General features: G+C 39.9%; 1 protein-coding gene across 1 annotated transcript in view; it reads right to left on the reverse strand.

The window, feature by feature from the left end:
* Window positions 1–524: 524 nt before the first annotated feature.
* UBE2G1 (ubiquitin conjugating enzyme E2 G1) overlaps window positions 525–19,233 on the reverse strand; it is a 35,150-nt gene continuing 16,441 nt past the window's right edge. Inside the window, exons 2-6 of the mRNA XM_060258842.1 lie at window positions 14,252–14,354; window positions 10,674–10,771; window positions 5,867–6,045; window positions 4,435–4,559; window positions 525–1,612 (exon numbers count right to left, since the gene is read on the reverse strand). Of these exons, the coding sequence (XP_060114825.1) occupies window positions 4,473–4,559; window positions 5,867–6,045; window positions 10,674–10,771; window positions 14,252–14,354 (467 nt within the window). The 3' untranslated portion in view covers window positions 525–1,612; window positions 4,435–4,472. The remainder of the gene's footprint in view (window positions 1,613–4,434; window positions 4,560–5,866; window positions 6,046–10,673; window positions 10,772–14,251; window positions 14,355–19,233) is intronic.

The raw sequence follows: 19,233 nt of genomic DNA on the forward strand, positions 1-19,233 counted from the left end.
CTCTGTGCAAGTGCTTCATCTTTAAGACAACAATTGGGAATACTTTAAATGCTACACATCACATTTCCAGAACTTGTTTGATCCTGAAGGGTAATCATTGCACTTAAAATGTTAATATATACGGAGCCCTGTGGTGCAGAGTGGTAAGCTGCAGTACTGCAGTCCAAGCTCTACTCATGACCTGAGTTCAATCCCGGCAGAAGTTGAGTTCAGATAGCCGGCTCGAGGTTGACTCAGCCTTCCATTCTTCCAAGGTGGGTAAAATGAGTACCCAACTTGCCAGGGGTAAAGTGTAGATGACTGGGGAAGGCAATGGCAAACCACCCCGTAAAAAAGTCTGCCATAAAAATGTTGTGAGGCAACGTCACCCCAAAGTCGGAAATGACTGGTGCTTGCACAGAGGACTACCTTTACCTTTTTAATATATGCTGTCCAGAACAGCCACCTCGCAACCCATGTAGGGCTCCCCCCAAAAATGTTTTCTGTTATTCCTAATACTGCAGACAGCCAACTTGACACCATGCTATTGGAAAAATTTGTATTTTGGAAGAACTCACTACAGAAGGTGACAGAATTCCAAAATCAAGTTACATGAAAATATACATCGCAATTTATCTTTATACATTGTGAGGAAAACCTGCAGAAGATCAGAAGGCAAAGAAATACAGAAGGGGGGGGGGAGAAAGGAGTAAGAGGGGAGAGGCAAGGGTGTTTGTGGGCGAGAGGAACAGCATTTAATACCAAAACCAGAACTCACTTGAAAGCCTAGAGATCTGCATGCTTTTATTTATCCAACCAAACCAGGCAAGAAATCAAAGTAAAGCAGCTCATCCTATATCAGGCTAACCATTTTCCAAAGCAAAACTGCTCAGCCCTTTGGGAAATACATCAAGCTCAAGGGAGCTCCACAGCTGCTAAGTTTTATTGCCACATCCCATCCACGAGATGTGCACAGCTGGGCTATAATGTCAGAAGAAGAAATGCACCTTTTGATGATGGTGACAGTGCTTAAGTCATTGTTCGAATCAACAAACAGATCTCACTGTTGTATTAAGGACCTCTGAAAAAAGTTGAGGGGAAGGGAGAGAATTACAAAGATATTAAACTTTATTAAAGTGAAAGATTTTAATGAAGCATCAATGGCTCAAAGAAAGAAGTTAAACGGAATCTTTTTTTAATCCTAATTTGTTTAGTCCAACATGCTTCACAAGAAAATTTTAAGGACTGGTAAGAAAAAAAAAACATGAGGGGGGAAGAAAACCTGCTAAAAACTTTAGAATTTACACGATTCTTTACTTATTCTAACTACAAGACAGCATTATTTGGTACAATGTGTATTTTGTGGATGTACATGAACAGTATATATATTATCCGGATCACGTTGTGCTATGTACACATCTTTACAATTCTTCCTGAAGGTTAAAGCAGTTCATTAGTTTTCAAAATGCGCAAATCTTTGTTGGCACTTGTTAGGCTCTGTCAGCATTGATAACTGGCATGTTTTATTGCAGCCCAGTTCCAGCCAGTGTCTGCCAACTTGGTATAAACAGAAGTCCAGCAATAGGTGGGTAGAGTGCAGGAAAAAACAGTGCCACGTTCCTCAATTGGAGACCTGCAAGACAAGATACAGAAACCCATCAGCGAGTCTGACTCAAAAGGATTCTGGCATCCTCACGCAACTGGCAGCTCTGAAAGAATCTCTCTGAACTGACTGTCTACATCCTAGAAATACCAATAAGAGAATCCAGGGAAAGCATCTGAGGTGTTTTCAGGAGGCTGTTAATGCTCATGACCAGCATCCAAATGGCTGTTTAGCATCCTCATTCAAAGTTAACCTTAAGGTAAGTCCTCAAAAGGACAGCTGCAGAAGCTATTACACAGCTAGACTAGTAGCATATTATGCAGCACAGTTAAAATTGCCATTTATTATAGAAACTCCTGCCACCTGTTCTCTTCAACATTAAAGATGTGTTTCGAAAAGGTATGTTATATGCAAATGCTTAGTGACAGCACTGACTGGGTCAGAATGAGTATTTATGCTTTCAAGTTACACAGAACTATTCAGCTATAAAGAGCAAGAGATTTGTTGTTGTTTTTGTTGTTTTTAACTACTTTTGCAAGTATGCAGCACTTTACAAAGCATGCTACTTTCCATATGTTCCCCAGAGAGCACTGCGATCCAGCTCACAAAACCTTCTGGAAGTACCTGGGCCAAAGGAGGCCAAACTAAAAACAACTAGAGAACAGGCCTTCTCTATAAAAGCACCCCAATGGTGGAACCAACTGCCGGAAGAGGTGCGGGCCCTACGGGATATTAACCAATTCCGTAGGGCCTGCAAAACCGCCCTCTTCCGGCTAGCCTTCCAAGATGGAACCTGAAATGAACACCATGCCATCACTAACATCAGCAATCGAGATAGGAAAATGATGAGATTATTTAAGATTGATTTTAGACTTTTATATTATGTAAATTGAATGGTAAATTTTAAATGCTATTGAAATGTATAACTGTTTTATTGTTTTAACATGGCTTTTGCCACATTCTGTAAGCCGCCCTGAGCCTGCCCTGGCGGGGAGGGCGGGGTATAAATAAAATTTTATTATTATTATTATTACTTTGATCACCTTGCAATATGAGAAAGTGCACTTTTGCAAAAGCCTATGTAACTGGAGTTTAGATACCTTTCCATACTTTTCTGTTGAAGATTTCTGTTTAGCTTAGAAGCTTGCACACACAACCTAGGAACTTGATCTACTTAGGGTTTACAGCAAAGTGGAAATGACTCAGAGACTGAGGCATTAAACACAGGAAATGCACATACAGACCGCTGGTTTTATTTTAATTGTTTTATTAATTATGGTTTAAATTGTGTCTGTAAATGCTTTTAAATTGAATCTGTGTAAATTATTATGTTGTAAGCCGCCCTGAGACACTTCGGTGAGAAGGGCGGGATAGAAGTCTAAATATAAATAAATAAATAAGAACTACAGGTCCCTTAGAAGCTACACACATCTTTGCTGTCAAAGCCCTGATACAAGCTGCAGCAATTTCATCTCCTTTGTTCTACATATTCTACACTTAAGCCTCCCAATACCATCAAGAATAAATGGAATAGAAGAGCATGCCAAGATTATAGTTTAACAACTTAAACTATCATCAGTTAGCAGCAGAAAAGAATTAACTTGCAATGAAAATTCCTTAAAGCCAAATTCAATCATCATAGCTCAAACTGAAAAACATGAGGGCAGGATCACTTTTGCAGTGCCCTACTAATTTGTTAATATCCCAGATACAGGGAAATATTTACTGTCTTTCTCACAACCAGCTGCTCCATGAAGGAGAATGTCTCACTAGGCAATTTCACATGCACACTGGATAACCAGTCTCCCAGAGTCTCCAGCTACAAAACAGACATATACACCACTATTCCCTCTGTGTGAGCTACCTCAGTTCTTTAGCCTCTCGCTCACAAATTTTTGTCTTAGCTCAGGAAAAATGACCCCACGGACAAACTAATTTATGCTGTGGCCAAACTACTCACTGACAAAGTAGAATTTTTGCTCACAACACTCCATAGCTTAGAGGGAGTACTGCTATACACCCACCCAACACACAACATTGTTTCTCAATCTCAAAACAGAACTCTCAGCATGTAATCAAAGTAGTAAGCTCAAGGAAACTGATCATACACAGGTGTAGGGACAATCAGCGGACAATTTTCACAGACATCACATGGAAAGTATGTACATTTTATGATTTGTTAACAATGAACAATCCTGGGGGGAAACCTGAAAACTTCAGTCTCCAAACTGCACATGAGTAGAGAGACAGCAAGTAATCAAGGGCCACAGAAACTTGGTTCTCAGATTCACACAACGGTTTGTTGGTTAACTGGATGCTACCCGTCCTTCCCTTGGCAGTATTGAGGGAGAGGGGTTAGTTACTGTTCAAGAAAACTGAGAACCAATGAACAGAGGAAATACATTTTGTAGGGACTCTTACCTCAATGCTTTATGTGTACAGGATCTAACAAGCAGGAGAGACAATGAACTAAGAGAGGGAAAAGAACTATTGACAAATTCTACACCATGATCCCCTGCAAGAAGCCTTTAACCTCTAAGCAGCCTGAGTAGGCCTTCCTCCTCCCCACTCTTCTCACCTTTATTTAATCTCAACTACTGTCACTATACCATTTCCTTGGATTGTGGTCCATCCTCATCAGACCACTTTTTAAGGGGTTCTCATTTAAGAAAAGATGTTTTCTGCATCCTTGAGCAGTGACCAAGTACACTGTGGGTGGCCTAGTTTTGCTGCTTTGATGACAGTCATGGAAGCCAGGCAATTTACTATCAGATGTAATGATGATATTTAGTAAACCTAACCGTTGTGGATCTTCCAACTCAAATGGCAAGCGTCTGTATTTTTATACTTACCCTGAAATATGTGAAGCTACTAGCTGCTGAATTAAATGTCACTCAAAAGCTGTCTCTTGGCTTTTTCTTACACAGCGGGCAACTTTCCTCTTGAATTCTCCATTTCTATCTTCTCTCCATTCTTTCTGTAAATGGAAATCCAGATATCAAAAATAATGACTCAGCACAAAGCAAGTGGTTTAATGTATTTCTCCAAACATCCTGAAATCCTTAAGCCTGTTATAAAGTTACCTTCCCATTCTTCTCTAAGAGTAATCCACATTAGTCATTTGAAACTTTCCTGTCGCTAATCACATGTCAGCTTTCTGGGCAGCTTTATAGTAAATGCCATTTCAATTTTGTGTTTCACTTTAAGAAAACAAACATTCCACAAATCCTGAGTACACAGACTTAGTCTATTCTGTACAGTTCTGTGCCAAGAAAAGCTAGATTTTTGCACTCTGAATAAACTGATTTGCACAATCATGCTACTTGCGCTATCAGGACAAAGGGCTAAGCAGAAAATTTAAAAGTCTAATTTCCAGGAGTTCACCAGCCACTGTCTCCATATGTAATTTTAAAAGACAGAAAGGTTGCTTCTCCTGAATGTTGAGTACTACAACAGATTATCACATTCTAAATCATCTGTGATCCAGACACAGTTGGGACCAAAGAATCACTTGTTTCCTGGACAGGGCTCCAGACTCATCACTACCATCATACCTGGGGACTGGCTCTGCCAAAATCTCATCCATTGCACTCTCCAGCTTCTGATTTAGTAGACTGTTGCCTAGAGAACACAGTCCTTCTAATGCCTATTTGGTTACTATATGGCAAAACAGGGGCTCTTAGGAATTAAGATTTTTAAGATTACAAAACATTACTTTTACTCTGCCTGGTCTTATTCTACCTATCCCCAAGACATTTCTTAGATATAGATGTTCTAATGATGGTAGTTTTTATTAGGTTTTATTAGATATCAATCTAATAAAATAAATATGCCCAGTTCTTCACGAAGAAGCTTCACTCTTCTCTATACCGCATTATCCACCAAGAAGCAATTCTCATAGCCTTCACCAGACATGGAAAAGGAGATGCTGGGTACAAATTGGTGCATCAACTAGCAAATTTTTGCTCCACATCTGCCAGCTACTATTGGGGATCTCATTCATACCAAACAAGCTGCTATACCCATAACAATGCTTCTGAAAACCATCTCTTAACATACGTAAATCCATCTATTCAGAGGTACTGGTCCTGCGCTACAAAAAGGAGAAGGTGCAGGACATCCACTCCACCTAACCACCACCGTTACCAGGCTACGTTTGTTCAACTCCTATCTCATTTGTTACCAGAAGATTTATGATGGAGAGAAAATTGCTTGCCAAGGAACCGAAACTACTTCAACTGCACTGCTGGGAAGAGATGCATTTACAAGCCACCACAGTCATACCGCTGCGTCAACGTTTGCAGGAGAGTCGCCGTTGGGATCTGCCAGCATAGAAATTACACTAATCATGATGGTTTCCACAGTATGGATGGGAAGCCAGCGTTCTTCAGGTTTCTCATAGCCATATTTGTCTTCACCAGGCTCGTGAAGAATGGAAATACAGACATCACCATTTTTGTCAACTATCAAAGCAAAAACATCATTGTTAATAGCAGCAATGCTGTGCAGAAGTTTAGTAAATTTGTGTCAGCAGGTAATGTTACTTCAATATCAATTAATAACCTGTAACGGGGTGGCCAATGGTAGCTCTCCAGATGTTTTTTGCCTACAACTCCCATGCTGGCTAGGGCTGATGGGAGTTGTAGGCAAAAAACATCTGGAGAGCTACCATTGGCCACCCCTGACCTATAATACCCCCATTTCCATTATTAGGGGATAGCCACATACTGAACTGCTTGCTAGTTACCATGGCTATTACAAATGAATAACTGCATGTTATCTTCACCTTTATTTAATTTATTTTAAAACATAAAATCTAAAAAACCCATAAAAATCCACCAGAAGAACACATAGCATGGCAATTCTTTTATCTTCAAACATTGGAAGCATTCTGTGATGCAAGTCATAAATGGTTCCATACTACAGACTGGGGAAAGAGGCCAAAAGTTATCCTTCAAAAATCCCTCAATATATCAATGGTCCCAGGCAGGGTGTGTGTATGTATGCTTAAAATTCCCTTTTCTGGCTGCAAGACCAAAATAATGCCAGCATGGTGAAACTTCATATAGGTATAGGGAAAACTGATTGTCAAAAGAAAAGTCTATTAGATAACAGTCACTTCCATCATTAAGTACTTGCTGTATGCATATACTAAGCAATGAAAGATTTTGGCTACTTTGCTTATTTCAGACACTCTGGTCCACAATTTTGCACATGGCTCCCACTGCACCTTTATGTCAAGCATGCTATTTCTATATGTTATTTCTAATGGCATTCCGCAGACAAGCCAGATACAAAGCAGAACACTCTTCATGCTCTCTTCCCTCCTTCCCCACCCCTGCTTTCTCCTTCTAACCAAAGGGTGCATAATAAATCCATCTGGACCCAGGATGTTTAGAGGAACCTTGAGCTAACAGTGTAGAGTGCCTCTCCCCCATATTCACACAGCCAGGTCTTATCGGTTCCCAGAGAACTTACGAGATGCCTACTTCCAGGTGTGCATAAAAGAGGGAGATGAATGGAAGACAGCGTTTAACACGCCTATGGGGCAATTTGAATATCTAGTCATGCCTTTTGGGTTGCAAGGAGCCCATGGAGTGTTCATGAACTTTATAAATGAAGTTCTGCGCAAGTACCTGTATAAAGGGGTAGTGGTGTACTTGGATGATATAATTATTTATTCTCAAGACGCACAATCCCATGTGAAATTAGCCAGAGAAGTTCTGAAAACCCTCTATGAAAGTCAACTGTATGCCAAAATGTCTAAGTGTGAGTTCCATAAAACAGAATTGGACTACTTAGGGTACAGAGTGTCTGGGAAGGGGCTAGCAATGGACCCGGCTAAAATCCAAGCCATGATAGATTGGGAACCCCCGAGGACACGTAGACAATGCCAATCTTTTATCGGATTCGTGAATTATCATAATTTTATACAGGGGTTCGCACACACTATGGTACAATGTGACACCAGCGACGCTGCTGTGGGGCAATTCTGATGCAACCTGATGAGGAGGGAGCATTAAAACCCTGTGAATACATATCCAAGAAATTTAATCATGAACAGAAAAATTGGTCGGTATGGGACAAAGAGGCTTTCGCAGTAAACTTTGCGTTAAAAACTTGGAGATCATGGTTAGAGGGGACAAAGGTCCCATTTGAAATTTGGTCAGATCACAAAAATCTGGAAGTCCTCACGGGATGAAGGAAGTTAACAGAAAAACAAATTCAGTGGGCAGGCTTCTTCGCTAAATTTGACTTTACCCTAAAACACATTCCCGGCTCCAAAAACCTTTTTGCTGACATGCTATCTAGACTCCCTCAACATAACAGTCAGAGGGAGGAAGTGATCGACTCTATCATCCCCCCGAGTCAAGTAGGAGGGGCAGTAATCACCCGCTTTAAGGCCAAGCACGAAAAACTGGAAGAAAAATGGGGGGCGGGGGGGGGGGGCGGAGAAAGATTAATCATTAAAGTTGACAAAGACGGAGAAGCCAAACCAGAGGGAGTAAAGAAAGGCGAAGGGGGCTTCTGGTACAAGGACGGTAAATTATACGTGTCAGAAAGCCTTCGCAAAGAAGTGCTACAATTTTGTCACAACAACAAACTTTCGGGGCACTTCGGTTACGTTAAAACACTGCACTTAAGTGAACCGACAATTTTGGTGGCCGTTTATGAAGAGGGACATTTCCAATTATGTTGCCTCTTGTCCGATATGCATAATGGCAAAAAGAAGGGGGGGGGGGAGAAGCCTCCTGGATTATTACAACCTTTGGAGACAGCTACCAGACCATGGTCGGTTGTCTCAATGGATTTTATTGTGGAGTTACCAGTGTCACAAGGGAAAACTGTAATTTTAGTGATAGTAGATACTTTTTCAGAACAAGCTCATTTCATCCCTTGCACTCAAATTCCTACTGCTGAAAAGTTAGCACAATTGTTCTTCCAACATGTGGTTAAACTACACTTGTTCCTGGACAAGGTTATTAGTGACAGAGGCTCTCAGTTCATTGCCAACTTCCGGCGGGAGTTCTGTAAACTAACTGGAATTGAGCAGGATTGAGCTCAGCCTACCATCCTCAAACAGACGGTCAGACGGAGAGGCTAAATGCCTTATTAGAACAATACTTAAGGTGCTTTGTGAACTATCAACAGTCAAATTGGGTAGAACTCCTACTGTTTGCAGAAAATGGATACAATAACAGTGTGCATAGCTCCACAAAGACTTCTCCATTCTTGGTAGTGAATGGTTATGAAGGGAAACCTTTCCCCCTACTGCCGGGGGGAGTAGTACCCGAAGTACCTTCATCTTTTGAACAATGGTGGGGGAAATTGGGAAAAGTTTGGAAAGTTATTCAAGAAAATCTGGAAGTGGCCAAAGAAACGTACAAGAAACATTATGATAAAAGCCATATTCCTGTTTGGGACTTTAAAGTAGAAGAGACTGTATTCTTGTCTACCAAAAACCTACCATTACCACAACCATCTAAGAAACTAGCATACAAATTCTTGGGAATGTTTTGTATAAAAAGAATAATTAATAAAGTGACTGTGGAACTTGAATTACCCAGGTTCTTTAGTAAAATACACCCTATCTTTCATTGCAGTCTACTCCGGCGAGATCCTGGAGCTACGTCTTGGCATCCTCGACCCCAAGTTCCAGAACCTATTCCGATTGGGGATCAGAGTCATCATGAAGTGAAAGAAATTTTAGATGCAAAACCAAAACGGGGTGTTTTGTATTTTTTGATTAGATGGAAGTATTTTTCAATAGCCCACGACGAGTAGGTAGAAAGTTCAAATGTCAGAGCCCCAGATTTAATAAAGGAATTTTATAAGGTGCATCCTTCCAAACCCCGACGAGGGTCTGGGGGGGTCAGTATGTCAAGCATGCTATTTCTATATGCTGTTTCTAATGGTGTTCCGCAGATACAAAGCAGAACCCTCTTCATGCTCTCTTCCCTCCTTCCCCACCCCTGCTTTCTCCTTCTAACCAAAGGGTGCATAATAAATCCATCTGGACCCAGGATGTTTAGAGGAACCTTGTGTTAACGGTGTAGAGTGCCTCTCCCCCATATCCACACAGTCAGGTCTCATCGGTTCCCAGAGAATGTGTGAGAAAGGGAGATGTTTTTATTAACTGACACTCCTTAGTCACAAACAGATACTAGTGAGTAGCCTTTGAACCCTCAACTCAATTTGCATCTTTATGTTATCCTTTTGAAGTTATCTGTAACCTTTCTCTTTGAAGCATGCCTATAAGTTACTATGCAATGCTATGTATGTCATTACTTCCAAGGAGTCTGTCCTTGGCAAGCTATGGAGTTTTAACAATAAAGCAACTTTTGATTGAAGAACAAAAGCTTGATTATTGTGAAATATTGATGCTTGCCACTTACAGAATTTAACCAAGTTTTAAATCCAAGTGTTTGGTTTATTTAGAAAACCCCACAAACAGCATCAAAGGCCACTTGACATTAAAAACTTAGGCAGTTCTAAAGCTAGGTTTCATTAAAAGCAGAAGAAATAAGTACTTTCACTTGGCACCTAGATGTCAGTGTAAGGGCCTGCTGGATATGTTTCAGAAGTTGAGTCTTTGTAATCAAAAACTGCATCGTTCTTCTGCTTATTGAAAGCATTTCACCTTATATTACTGTGTTATCCTTAACAAACAAGGATGTAAGCCACAACACTGTTGTCCTTTTCTGGAAACTGGAACTGCAATGAAGTGTGGTTTGCCTAAGGCCACTTAGTCAGTTTGTGGAAGAGGCAAGAACCAAGTTGATTCACAGTTCACTCAGCCTTAATCTCTGCTGCAATAGTTTGCAGAACAATGTTTTCCCTGCAGCCAGTCACCAAGCTTCCAAAGGTGAAGGCAATATAAGAAGCAACTTCAGATATTCAGATACTTTTAATGCATAGGCAGGTTTGCAAAGGAGAAGGTAGTCCTGCAGAAAAAACATACTTTACTAATAATTTTCCTGTCTCAGCCCTCTGCTCTGTAACCCAAACTTTGGATCTTAGCTTGTTTCCAATTCATTCCAGATGCAAGACAAAAAGATATTGTACACATGATGAGAGAACAGCAGCTTACCATTTGGATGCCATATTTCTGTGATAAACTTCATTTTTGGCGGCCTAAGTGGATAGTCCTTTGGGAAAGTAAGATGAGCCTTGAAGACACCGCCTTCACTGCATGGATTAAAAGAATTTTCAGTGACTAGCCTTAGGAAACTTCAGAGGTTTATTTTCACCATGCTAGAATATCAGTGCTTTGAATTCAAGTGGAGTCATCATGTCCTAGTTAGGACTAGAGTAAAACATGCTGACAGCCAGTGTGATGTGGTTACAGTGTTGGACTAGCATCTGGGAGCACCAGGTTCGACTCTCCATTCTACCAAATGAAGCTTGCTGAGTGGCCTACGGCCAGTCATACATACTCTCAGCTTAACCTACCTCACGTGGTTGTTTGGAGGATGAAACTGAGGAGAATAATATAAGCTGCTTTGTGTCCCCAACTCCCAAAGATGTGGGTCATAAAAGTAAATAAATAAGCAACAGCAGTGAACAAGAGTGCAGCTGCTGTTTGCTTAACCATTTAGGGTGTGTTTACAGGTAAGTGCCTACTCTGGCACTCACCATTAATGACTACAACTCAGAATATGCCTCAGGATGACTATTTAGTATATAGTGTCTCATTAATGACATCCTTGGTGGAATTCAGAACTTAGCAATGACAAATACAGAGGTTTGCCATAGACACTTAATCTAGTTTCCCACCAAAGCAATTTTTGAAAGAGGCAAGCCCATGTAGTTCAGTGCCAACTGTGTTTTAACTGGAAGGCAGCCACATTAATTTCAAGCAGCATTTACTTCCAAATACACATACTCAGGGCTTTTATTTTGAGCAGGAACGCAGAGGAACGAAGTTCTAGATGGCTTGGTGTCAGGAGGTGTGGCCTAATATGCAAATGAGTTCCTGCTGGGCTTTTTCTACAAAGCCCTGCACATACTTAAGACTGGAGCCTTAGTCTGTGACCCCCTTAGCATTTTCCCAATGATTTGTACTAACTGCACACTTACACCAAAGTAATTTTGAACAGTCACATGGGGTTTACGGATATCCACACATTTTATTTTCTACTTTCCCCTTTCGTGACACTGATGGAGTTTTCCTAGACAGCAGTGGAGAGGAAAAAGACGAAGACCGGCAGTACTTCTAGACAAGAAAGCATTCTCAAGTTTCTATGGAGCAGCTCCTCACACTGGCAAATATTTGTTGCCAAGCAAGAGCTGCAGAGCCACCTGCATTACACCATCATCCCCATTAAGTGATATGACCAACTTATTGGCTGCGTGCCTAACACAACATCTTGTAAGAGGTGTTAAATGATTGTAGCACTAAGACAAATGCCCAAATCCATACTTGTCAAGTAGGACAACTTCCATTTTCATGTAAGGTTGGCCTGTTCACCTGCTTTGTTTATTAGAACAAGGATAATTTAATTGGAAAACATTATACCAATATTAATTGCAAAAAAATAAATTAGTTAACATGCTATTGTGAAAATGAAATTATCTTTTAAAGGAACCATAATAAATTATTTGAACTTCTAATGATGTTAAAAGCCACTCTCACTTCTGCCTTTGCTAACAAGTTATACCAAAATATCATAAACGAAAGCTGTCACCTATGCAATGGCATTCGGAGCTTGAAGGAATATTTGAAAGTGGGCAAGTATGTGATCAATTCACCTGTGCCGATCCTACTTTTGTGTCTCTAAATCATCTGTCTTACACCTGCTTGAGAATGTGAACTTCTTACTGTCTTTCCCTCACAGTTTATGAACTATTTCAGCTTGTTAAACAACAGCATCAAGTTTCTAGACCCCATTCTACCAGCACAACTGAAATGTACTCAGGCCTTGCCATTTGTACAGCCAACATTTATCCTAGGGTGAAGAAGAGTCAAATGCAGTTTCCTTTCTAATGGATCATCATGTGCCCTGAGTTTCTCACAGAACAAGGATGGTGTTGAGTAGATGGAACTTTCTAGGAAAGGTAGAGTAAAAACTATCATGTTATGGAACTCACCAGGTTTCTGGCAATACAGTATTTTTATAGTTTACTTATAGCTTGGTGTTTTAGCCAGGCACACCTGGCTCAAAGTAATTAAAAGATGAGAATGCATGCTTATATTTTATTTACTTTGATCATACCCCACATTTCCAGCCAGTGGAACCTCAGGTGGCTTACAGCATTATCCTCTTCGCCATTGTATCATCACCACAACTCTATGAGGTAGGTTAAGCTGTGTGTTTGCGACTGGCCCAAGGCCACCCGCCAAATTCCCACGACGGAGTGTGCATTTGAACTTGGGTCTTTGTGATCCTAGTCCAGTGTTCTAACTACTAAAAAACACTGGCTCTATAGGTCTCATGTTCTAACAAATAAGAACACATATAGATCTTCAGTTCAAACAAAATAAAGCTTGCACTGCTTAAAACATTTGCTCTGCACTCTCCCTGAAACTCTCAGAAGGGAAGAGTATCTAGATTTTGCTATAGTTTTTGCTTTCACTCATTTTTAGTTGCTTGCAGTGAAACAGACATCCAGGTGGAGTCTGAAATACATATACATGTTGCATCTTATATACACAATAGTACATGTGAACCACAAGGTACTTTCCTCCCAAACCTCCACTTGTTCTGCCCCACTCCTCCCTCTCCCTTGCCTTGAGATCAGCTTCCTTCCCCCTTTTATGGGTCAGTAAAGATGGGAGAACCAGCAGAATGAGGACTGTACCTTATCTCATCACCCTGAAAGGAGAAGAGTACAGCTACCTCCAGGAGAGACCCACCTCATCCTGTGACAGGCCAGATTATTAATCAAGGCCTCTTAGAGTTTTATTAGTGTGCCTTCCACCACAAAAGAGCCCTTTCATAGCTTTGTGTCAAACTGATCTGGACTATTAAATTGCCTCCAAACACCTCTGCTGAACCTACATGGTTAAGTAACTGACTCCTCTGCAAGTGGAGTAACTTGTATAGTGTCTGAATGCTTGGTTCTTGATGTGAGCTTCTAATATTGGGTGTTATTAGAGTGATTTAGATTGCTCCAGCTATTTCTCCAGCCTAGGTTCATATTATTTCTCTCAGTGAACTGTGTTGCTGATTTTACTCAACATGGATGTCTGTATTTCTTCCAAGCCTGTAGAGGACCCTTGCCACTTTGTCAAAGATCTTACAATAATTTGTGACTGTCTCCGCCCGGACTGGAAGTAATAACAGGTACAGAACCTAACCAGCAGCTCCTTTGGCACAGGAGTGAGGTGTGGTGGGAGGACTCGCCTTAAACTGTGCATTTTGACTCAAAATGGACAATATGCCACATTTATATAGACTTGTATCTAGGGTACACAAGTATCCCAGACAACACACAGTACCTATTAACCTTTGGACAGAAGAAGGCAGCATACAGAAACTGCTATAATCAAGGACAGCTGGCTTGAGCAACACATACACTACACCAATATTCAGTAAACAAAATGAAGTACTAAGCCACATTCTTAGTAAAATCAATAGTCCAGAGCAATCTGAAGAGAGCAGCACTAGTTAGCAAGACGTTAAATGCTTAAGCAGCATGATTTTTAGTTCCATTACTAATACTTACTATAGTGTATCTGGAGGACCAATAATAAGGACTTCCCATCGATAGAGATCATTATCATCTATTAAGCCTGCTGAAAAGCCTTCCACGGGGTTTTTGTTGAGCTCTGTTTAAAACACAGACAAATACTGTTACAGACTGGTAACATTTGCTCATGCCTTTTGCTTCGTAACACATGCAGAGAACTTTCAGAGATTATGCACTTTAGTTGAACGCTGAATTGCTTTCCCACTTTTAAGGTTCCCAGTTTGCTTGTTACCTGATGAACAGAAAGGCCATACACCAAATACTCAGATCAGAAAGTCATTTAATACATGTCAAGTTACTCATCTCTAGTCATTCTTCTACTCTTCCCTCCCCAATACACAGCAAGCCACTACACCACACTGTAGATATATGTCTCTTCCTAGTGATAAACTGAACTATTATGCTACAAAAGCACTACTGCATATTCATGATGACATTAGCTCCAAGAAAACAAAATTGTCCCTACAAGCCACTTTCTAAGAGCAATGGCATAATGAAAGCATGCTGCCTTAAGGATGCAGAACTGGTACCACACATGAAACCTACTAAAATTAACCATCACATTTTGCTCCGCTAAATTCCTTTAGGGTGTAGGCTGACTTTGAAAAATGTTAAACACTTTAACACCTAGAAAATAGGCTAACCACCCCAGAGTAGAATTCACTTGCTTTGAAATCCAAGTACTGCTAAGAAACCTGTTCAAATGCAGCATTATATCCCAGATCTCAAGCTTGCAGAAAGCTCAACAATTAGTTCCTCAACAACCTAGCAATGAGGAGAGGCTGAAATAGCAATATGAAGAGAGTGACCAAAAAAGTTAACACCTCCATATGAAAGCAATCTCAAGTCATATGACTTCACTATCTGTTCTCTATGATGGTATAGATTCCAGTGTTCAAGCTCCAATTTGAAACAAAGTTTGATTCAAGGTATAAGCTTTTGGAAGAACACACACTTCTTCAGAAACAATGAAATGGAAATTATCAGTCCATACCTGTCTGTACATATAGGCTTGGATAAACCAAATGCACACCCCTAGGTGCCACTGGACTCAAACTTTGTTCAGTTGCTTCAGACCAACGCTGCTTCCCACCTCTGAATCTAAAGACAGATAGCTATCCAGATCAAAAGAGAATGATGTTGGGCTTTAGGAGGATCAGATCTGCTTATTCACCTTGGATTCAGGCCAGCCAGTTACACCATCACAATGCTAAGCTAATTTATTAAGTGTGAAGGAATGAAAGCTATAGTTTTCTTCATTGTTATTGACCTCTAAGATGCCAACTTAGAATTGGAAAGAAATTTTAAAGACTGGGATGCATGTGGGAAGGAGCACAGCAATTCAAATGGCAGTTCTCCTAAAAGCCCAGCTTCTTTTCATAGCAATCCCTTTGTCATCAACAATTCAACAACAAACAAAACACAAAACAGTCATTCAAGGGTTATAAACAGATTCTACTACAAATATTTGACAAATCTCTTAAAAACACAGGGACTTAATAGTTCCAAATACTGGCACCATTGGCTGTATTGGTGTAGGCTAAAAAGGAAATTACTTATAAGCAGGGTGAAGAGAGTCTCACAAACAAACCAAATGTGTGAATGTGGCTACACTCTGGATCATAATGAAATTCATTTTTCTGTTGCTTCTGTCTGGGTTAAGTATAGACAACAATTAATACCTGACACATCTCTGTTGCTGTGCAGTACATGTTTTAAAGAAGTTTGATAATAAGGTAGATTCAAAGTTTGGCTGAGTTACCTTATAGGGTCAAATTCTAAAATTTACATAACATTTGAGTCCAACAGGATCTTAAGAGACCAACAAAGTTTTCCAGAGTATAAGCCATTGTGAGTCAAAGCTTACTTTCCGAACTGAATTTTGTTCTGCTATGACAGATTTTATTTAATTTATATCCCGCCCTCCCCGCCGGAATTAACACAGCTGTCCGTTTGAAACTATCTTTTACAGATTCAGGAGGTAGCCGTGTTGGTCTGAACACAGTTTGAGTCCAATGGCACCTTTAATACCAACACAGTTTTATTTCAAGATAAAACTGGTCTGAAGGCTTATACCTTGAATACAACTTAATTGGTCTTAAAGATGCCATTACGGGGTTGCAAAAAAAAAAATGACATTTTTTTGGGTTTGGGTATATTGAACCCATAACGTATCAGTATCTATGGTATGGTACTTGGATTCAGTAAAAACTCTTGATTGCCTAATTTTTTCAACTCCATTATACCCTACAGGAACCATTATAGGGTATAATGAAGTAAAGGGACTGCGATCCCTTTAGACACCCTTTAATGCCAACTATCCAGCAGCCTCTATCAGGCTCAGTCATATCAAATAGCTGGATAATACTCAGGCTGATATCTGGCTGAAAAAAAATAACAAAACAATACCAATAAGGTATTTTCCAGGGTTTTCTCAGCTTGGATAAACCGAATGCATACCCCTAGGTGCCACTGGACTCAAACTTTGTTTTATTTTTTATAGAGTTATGTCTTAAGATCCTCCCTCCTACTTTCATGGTTTTCTAGTATTTACAGACTGAAACCTGGATACACGAAGTTACAACACTGCCCTTTCAGAAATCTGGCTACTGTTGACAAGGTAATATGGGACCCTCCCTCCACTCAAGGAGTACTACCCAAATTCTCCTCTATAATGCTGCGACTAGAACACACACATATTACTCAAACTCAAACTGAAATGAGACCTACAAATTCAGATTTTGGACCTCAGTCTGAAATATGATTTCTAGTCTCTCATTAAAAGATTTCTGAAATCTCAGTGATCTTTTGCTGGCACTGTGATAGATCAGAATATACTATCAGAAGTGTAGCAGTGTAAAATAATATAGGCATACTGGGAACAGGTACACAGAAAAAGATTAGAGTCTATAGATCCTCTTAATGCTACCAGATCATATAGAAAGAAGAGTGAGTGGTGCGCAGACAACTGACATGGTGCGCAAAAATTCTGACATCTGGGTAATTTCAGGATTTGCCCTTAATAATTATTTGGGAACATAAAACTGGGAAGATTATTATTTGACTATGTATATATAACTACAAAGGAAGTAAATTGTTTTATATGGTATTTGTAAAATGTCAGGAAAAGGTTAAGCTGCACTGAAACAATTAAAATAAAGACAGTTATTTCATTATTATTAGTAGTAAGCAGTATCTTCACAATCTCGTCCTGGTTCAGCCTTGTACCTTCTTTACTTAAACTTTCAGATTTTTTAATGTTGTACAGGACTTTTGGTTTTTGTAATGTAAGATGTGCAGTTGGTTCCTTTTATAAAAAAAACTGGGCTGCAGTCTGATCTGGAATGGAGAGACAGCTTTGCTTCAAGAACCAATTTAAAAATACTGATGGGCAAAATTCTCAAAAGAAAAACAGTGAATATTTACTTTCATTTATAGTCCTCCTTTCAGACTGGGACTAGATGCTAGTTAGAATTATTTCCCATATTTTTAACAATTATTGCCTGCTACACTGCCACAAAAATCTGTACTAACAACCAATCTTATAAATAAGAAGCCACCAATTTCAAAACAGATAAGACCTCACTTCTTACAACCTGTCTTCTTGATTCTTACATATTTCCAATTAAAAAGTTGAATTGTTTTCAATTTAGCTTCTAGTTGTGTGCTTGCACAGCAAAATAATCTAAGTAACCCCAGAGAAAAATACTGTGATAATTAAGGTTCTGTACTTTCACCAAAAATGAACATCGCATACAAGATATCTGCTTTCCCCTGGTAGAAATGGAATACGGGATACACATGGAACACAATGTTGGAATGAAAGTCTACTTATTATCAATGCAAACTAGACGTTTGTCAAGACCAGAGCTGTTGAACTTAGCTGTGTTTGCAATCTTACATACATTTCCTAGGGAATGAGTCAACTTGAAACAAGTGGGACTAACTTTTGAGTAGACATGAAAAATACTGCATACCTTGTAGTTTACATTAACAGATTTCAACTCTGCCAAAAGTCCCAAAGAGCACATAAAAGATAGAATTACAGTGTAATGTTGCTCTGAAATGTATTGGATCTCTCAAAAACCTAGAACATATTCATTCCAGTTTCAGAGACATATTTAGCAGCCAGTCCAAATTCACTTGCAGTAGGAACGATTGTTTCCCCACAAAAGTTTACAAGTATGCTGTCTGGAAAGCCTGAATCAAGATTTTGCAGGGAGAATTTGACAGTTGTGTTAAAAGGACAAAAAGTAAAATATGGTGTTGTCCCAACTGGATTCCATAGCTATGTTCTAGGCTTGCAAAATTTAGCTAACATGTAACTGAAGCCCATGGACATGGTCCAAGACACAGCCGCTTCCTGCTTTTCCAGTTAAGGTCAAACAGATGGCCAATGTTCCCTCTAAGCTGCAGACTCTTGTGAGCAAAAATTCTACTTTGTGAGCTACTGCATATATTATTGTGCTCTGAGCTAAGACAAAAATGTGTGAGCTGGAGGCTTACAATCTGTGAGCTAGCTCATGCTAACTCAGCTTAGAGGGAACACTGCAGATGGCATATTTTAATCTACATGAAGCATTTTGCTACTTAGGCTTTTTTCAGATGATATTTTTCAGATGATGTGTACTGTACAGAAGAAAATGGATTCAACAGCACTCTTTAGATATTTCTCAGTTCCCTCCTTTGGGATTCTTACATCAAAGCCTAGGGATTTTGCATGTTCGGTGAAGTTGCCCATTTTAACGTTGTCCCTGCCCTCACTTTAGAATGAGCCAAAGTTTGGGACTAAGGAGGCTGCCTACAACAGTTAGCAGTGAAGAGTGAAAGGAAAACCTTGCCTCCATGTTACCCTCCTGCAAAAAGGTTACAGTCTGAAATGGAAAAGTGACTCATTCTACACTAATAGCATTTCCATCTGCTATACCATGTTGGCACTGCCAAGAATGAAAAACCAA

Source organism: Heteronotia binoei, chromosome 18 (genome assembly GCF_032191835.1).
Source record: "Heteronotia binoei isolate CCM8104 ecotype False Entrance Well chromosome 18, APGP_CSIRO_Hbin_v1, whole genome shotgun sequence".
NCBI lineage: Eukaryota > Metazoa > Chordata > Lepidosauria > Squamata > Gekkonidae > Heteronotia > Heteronotia binoei.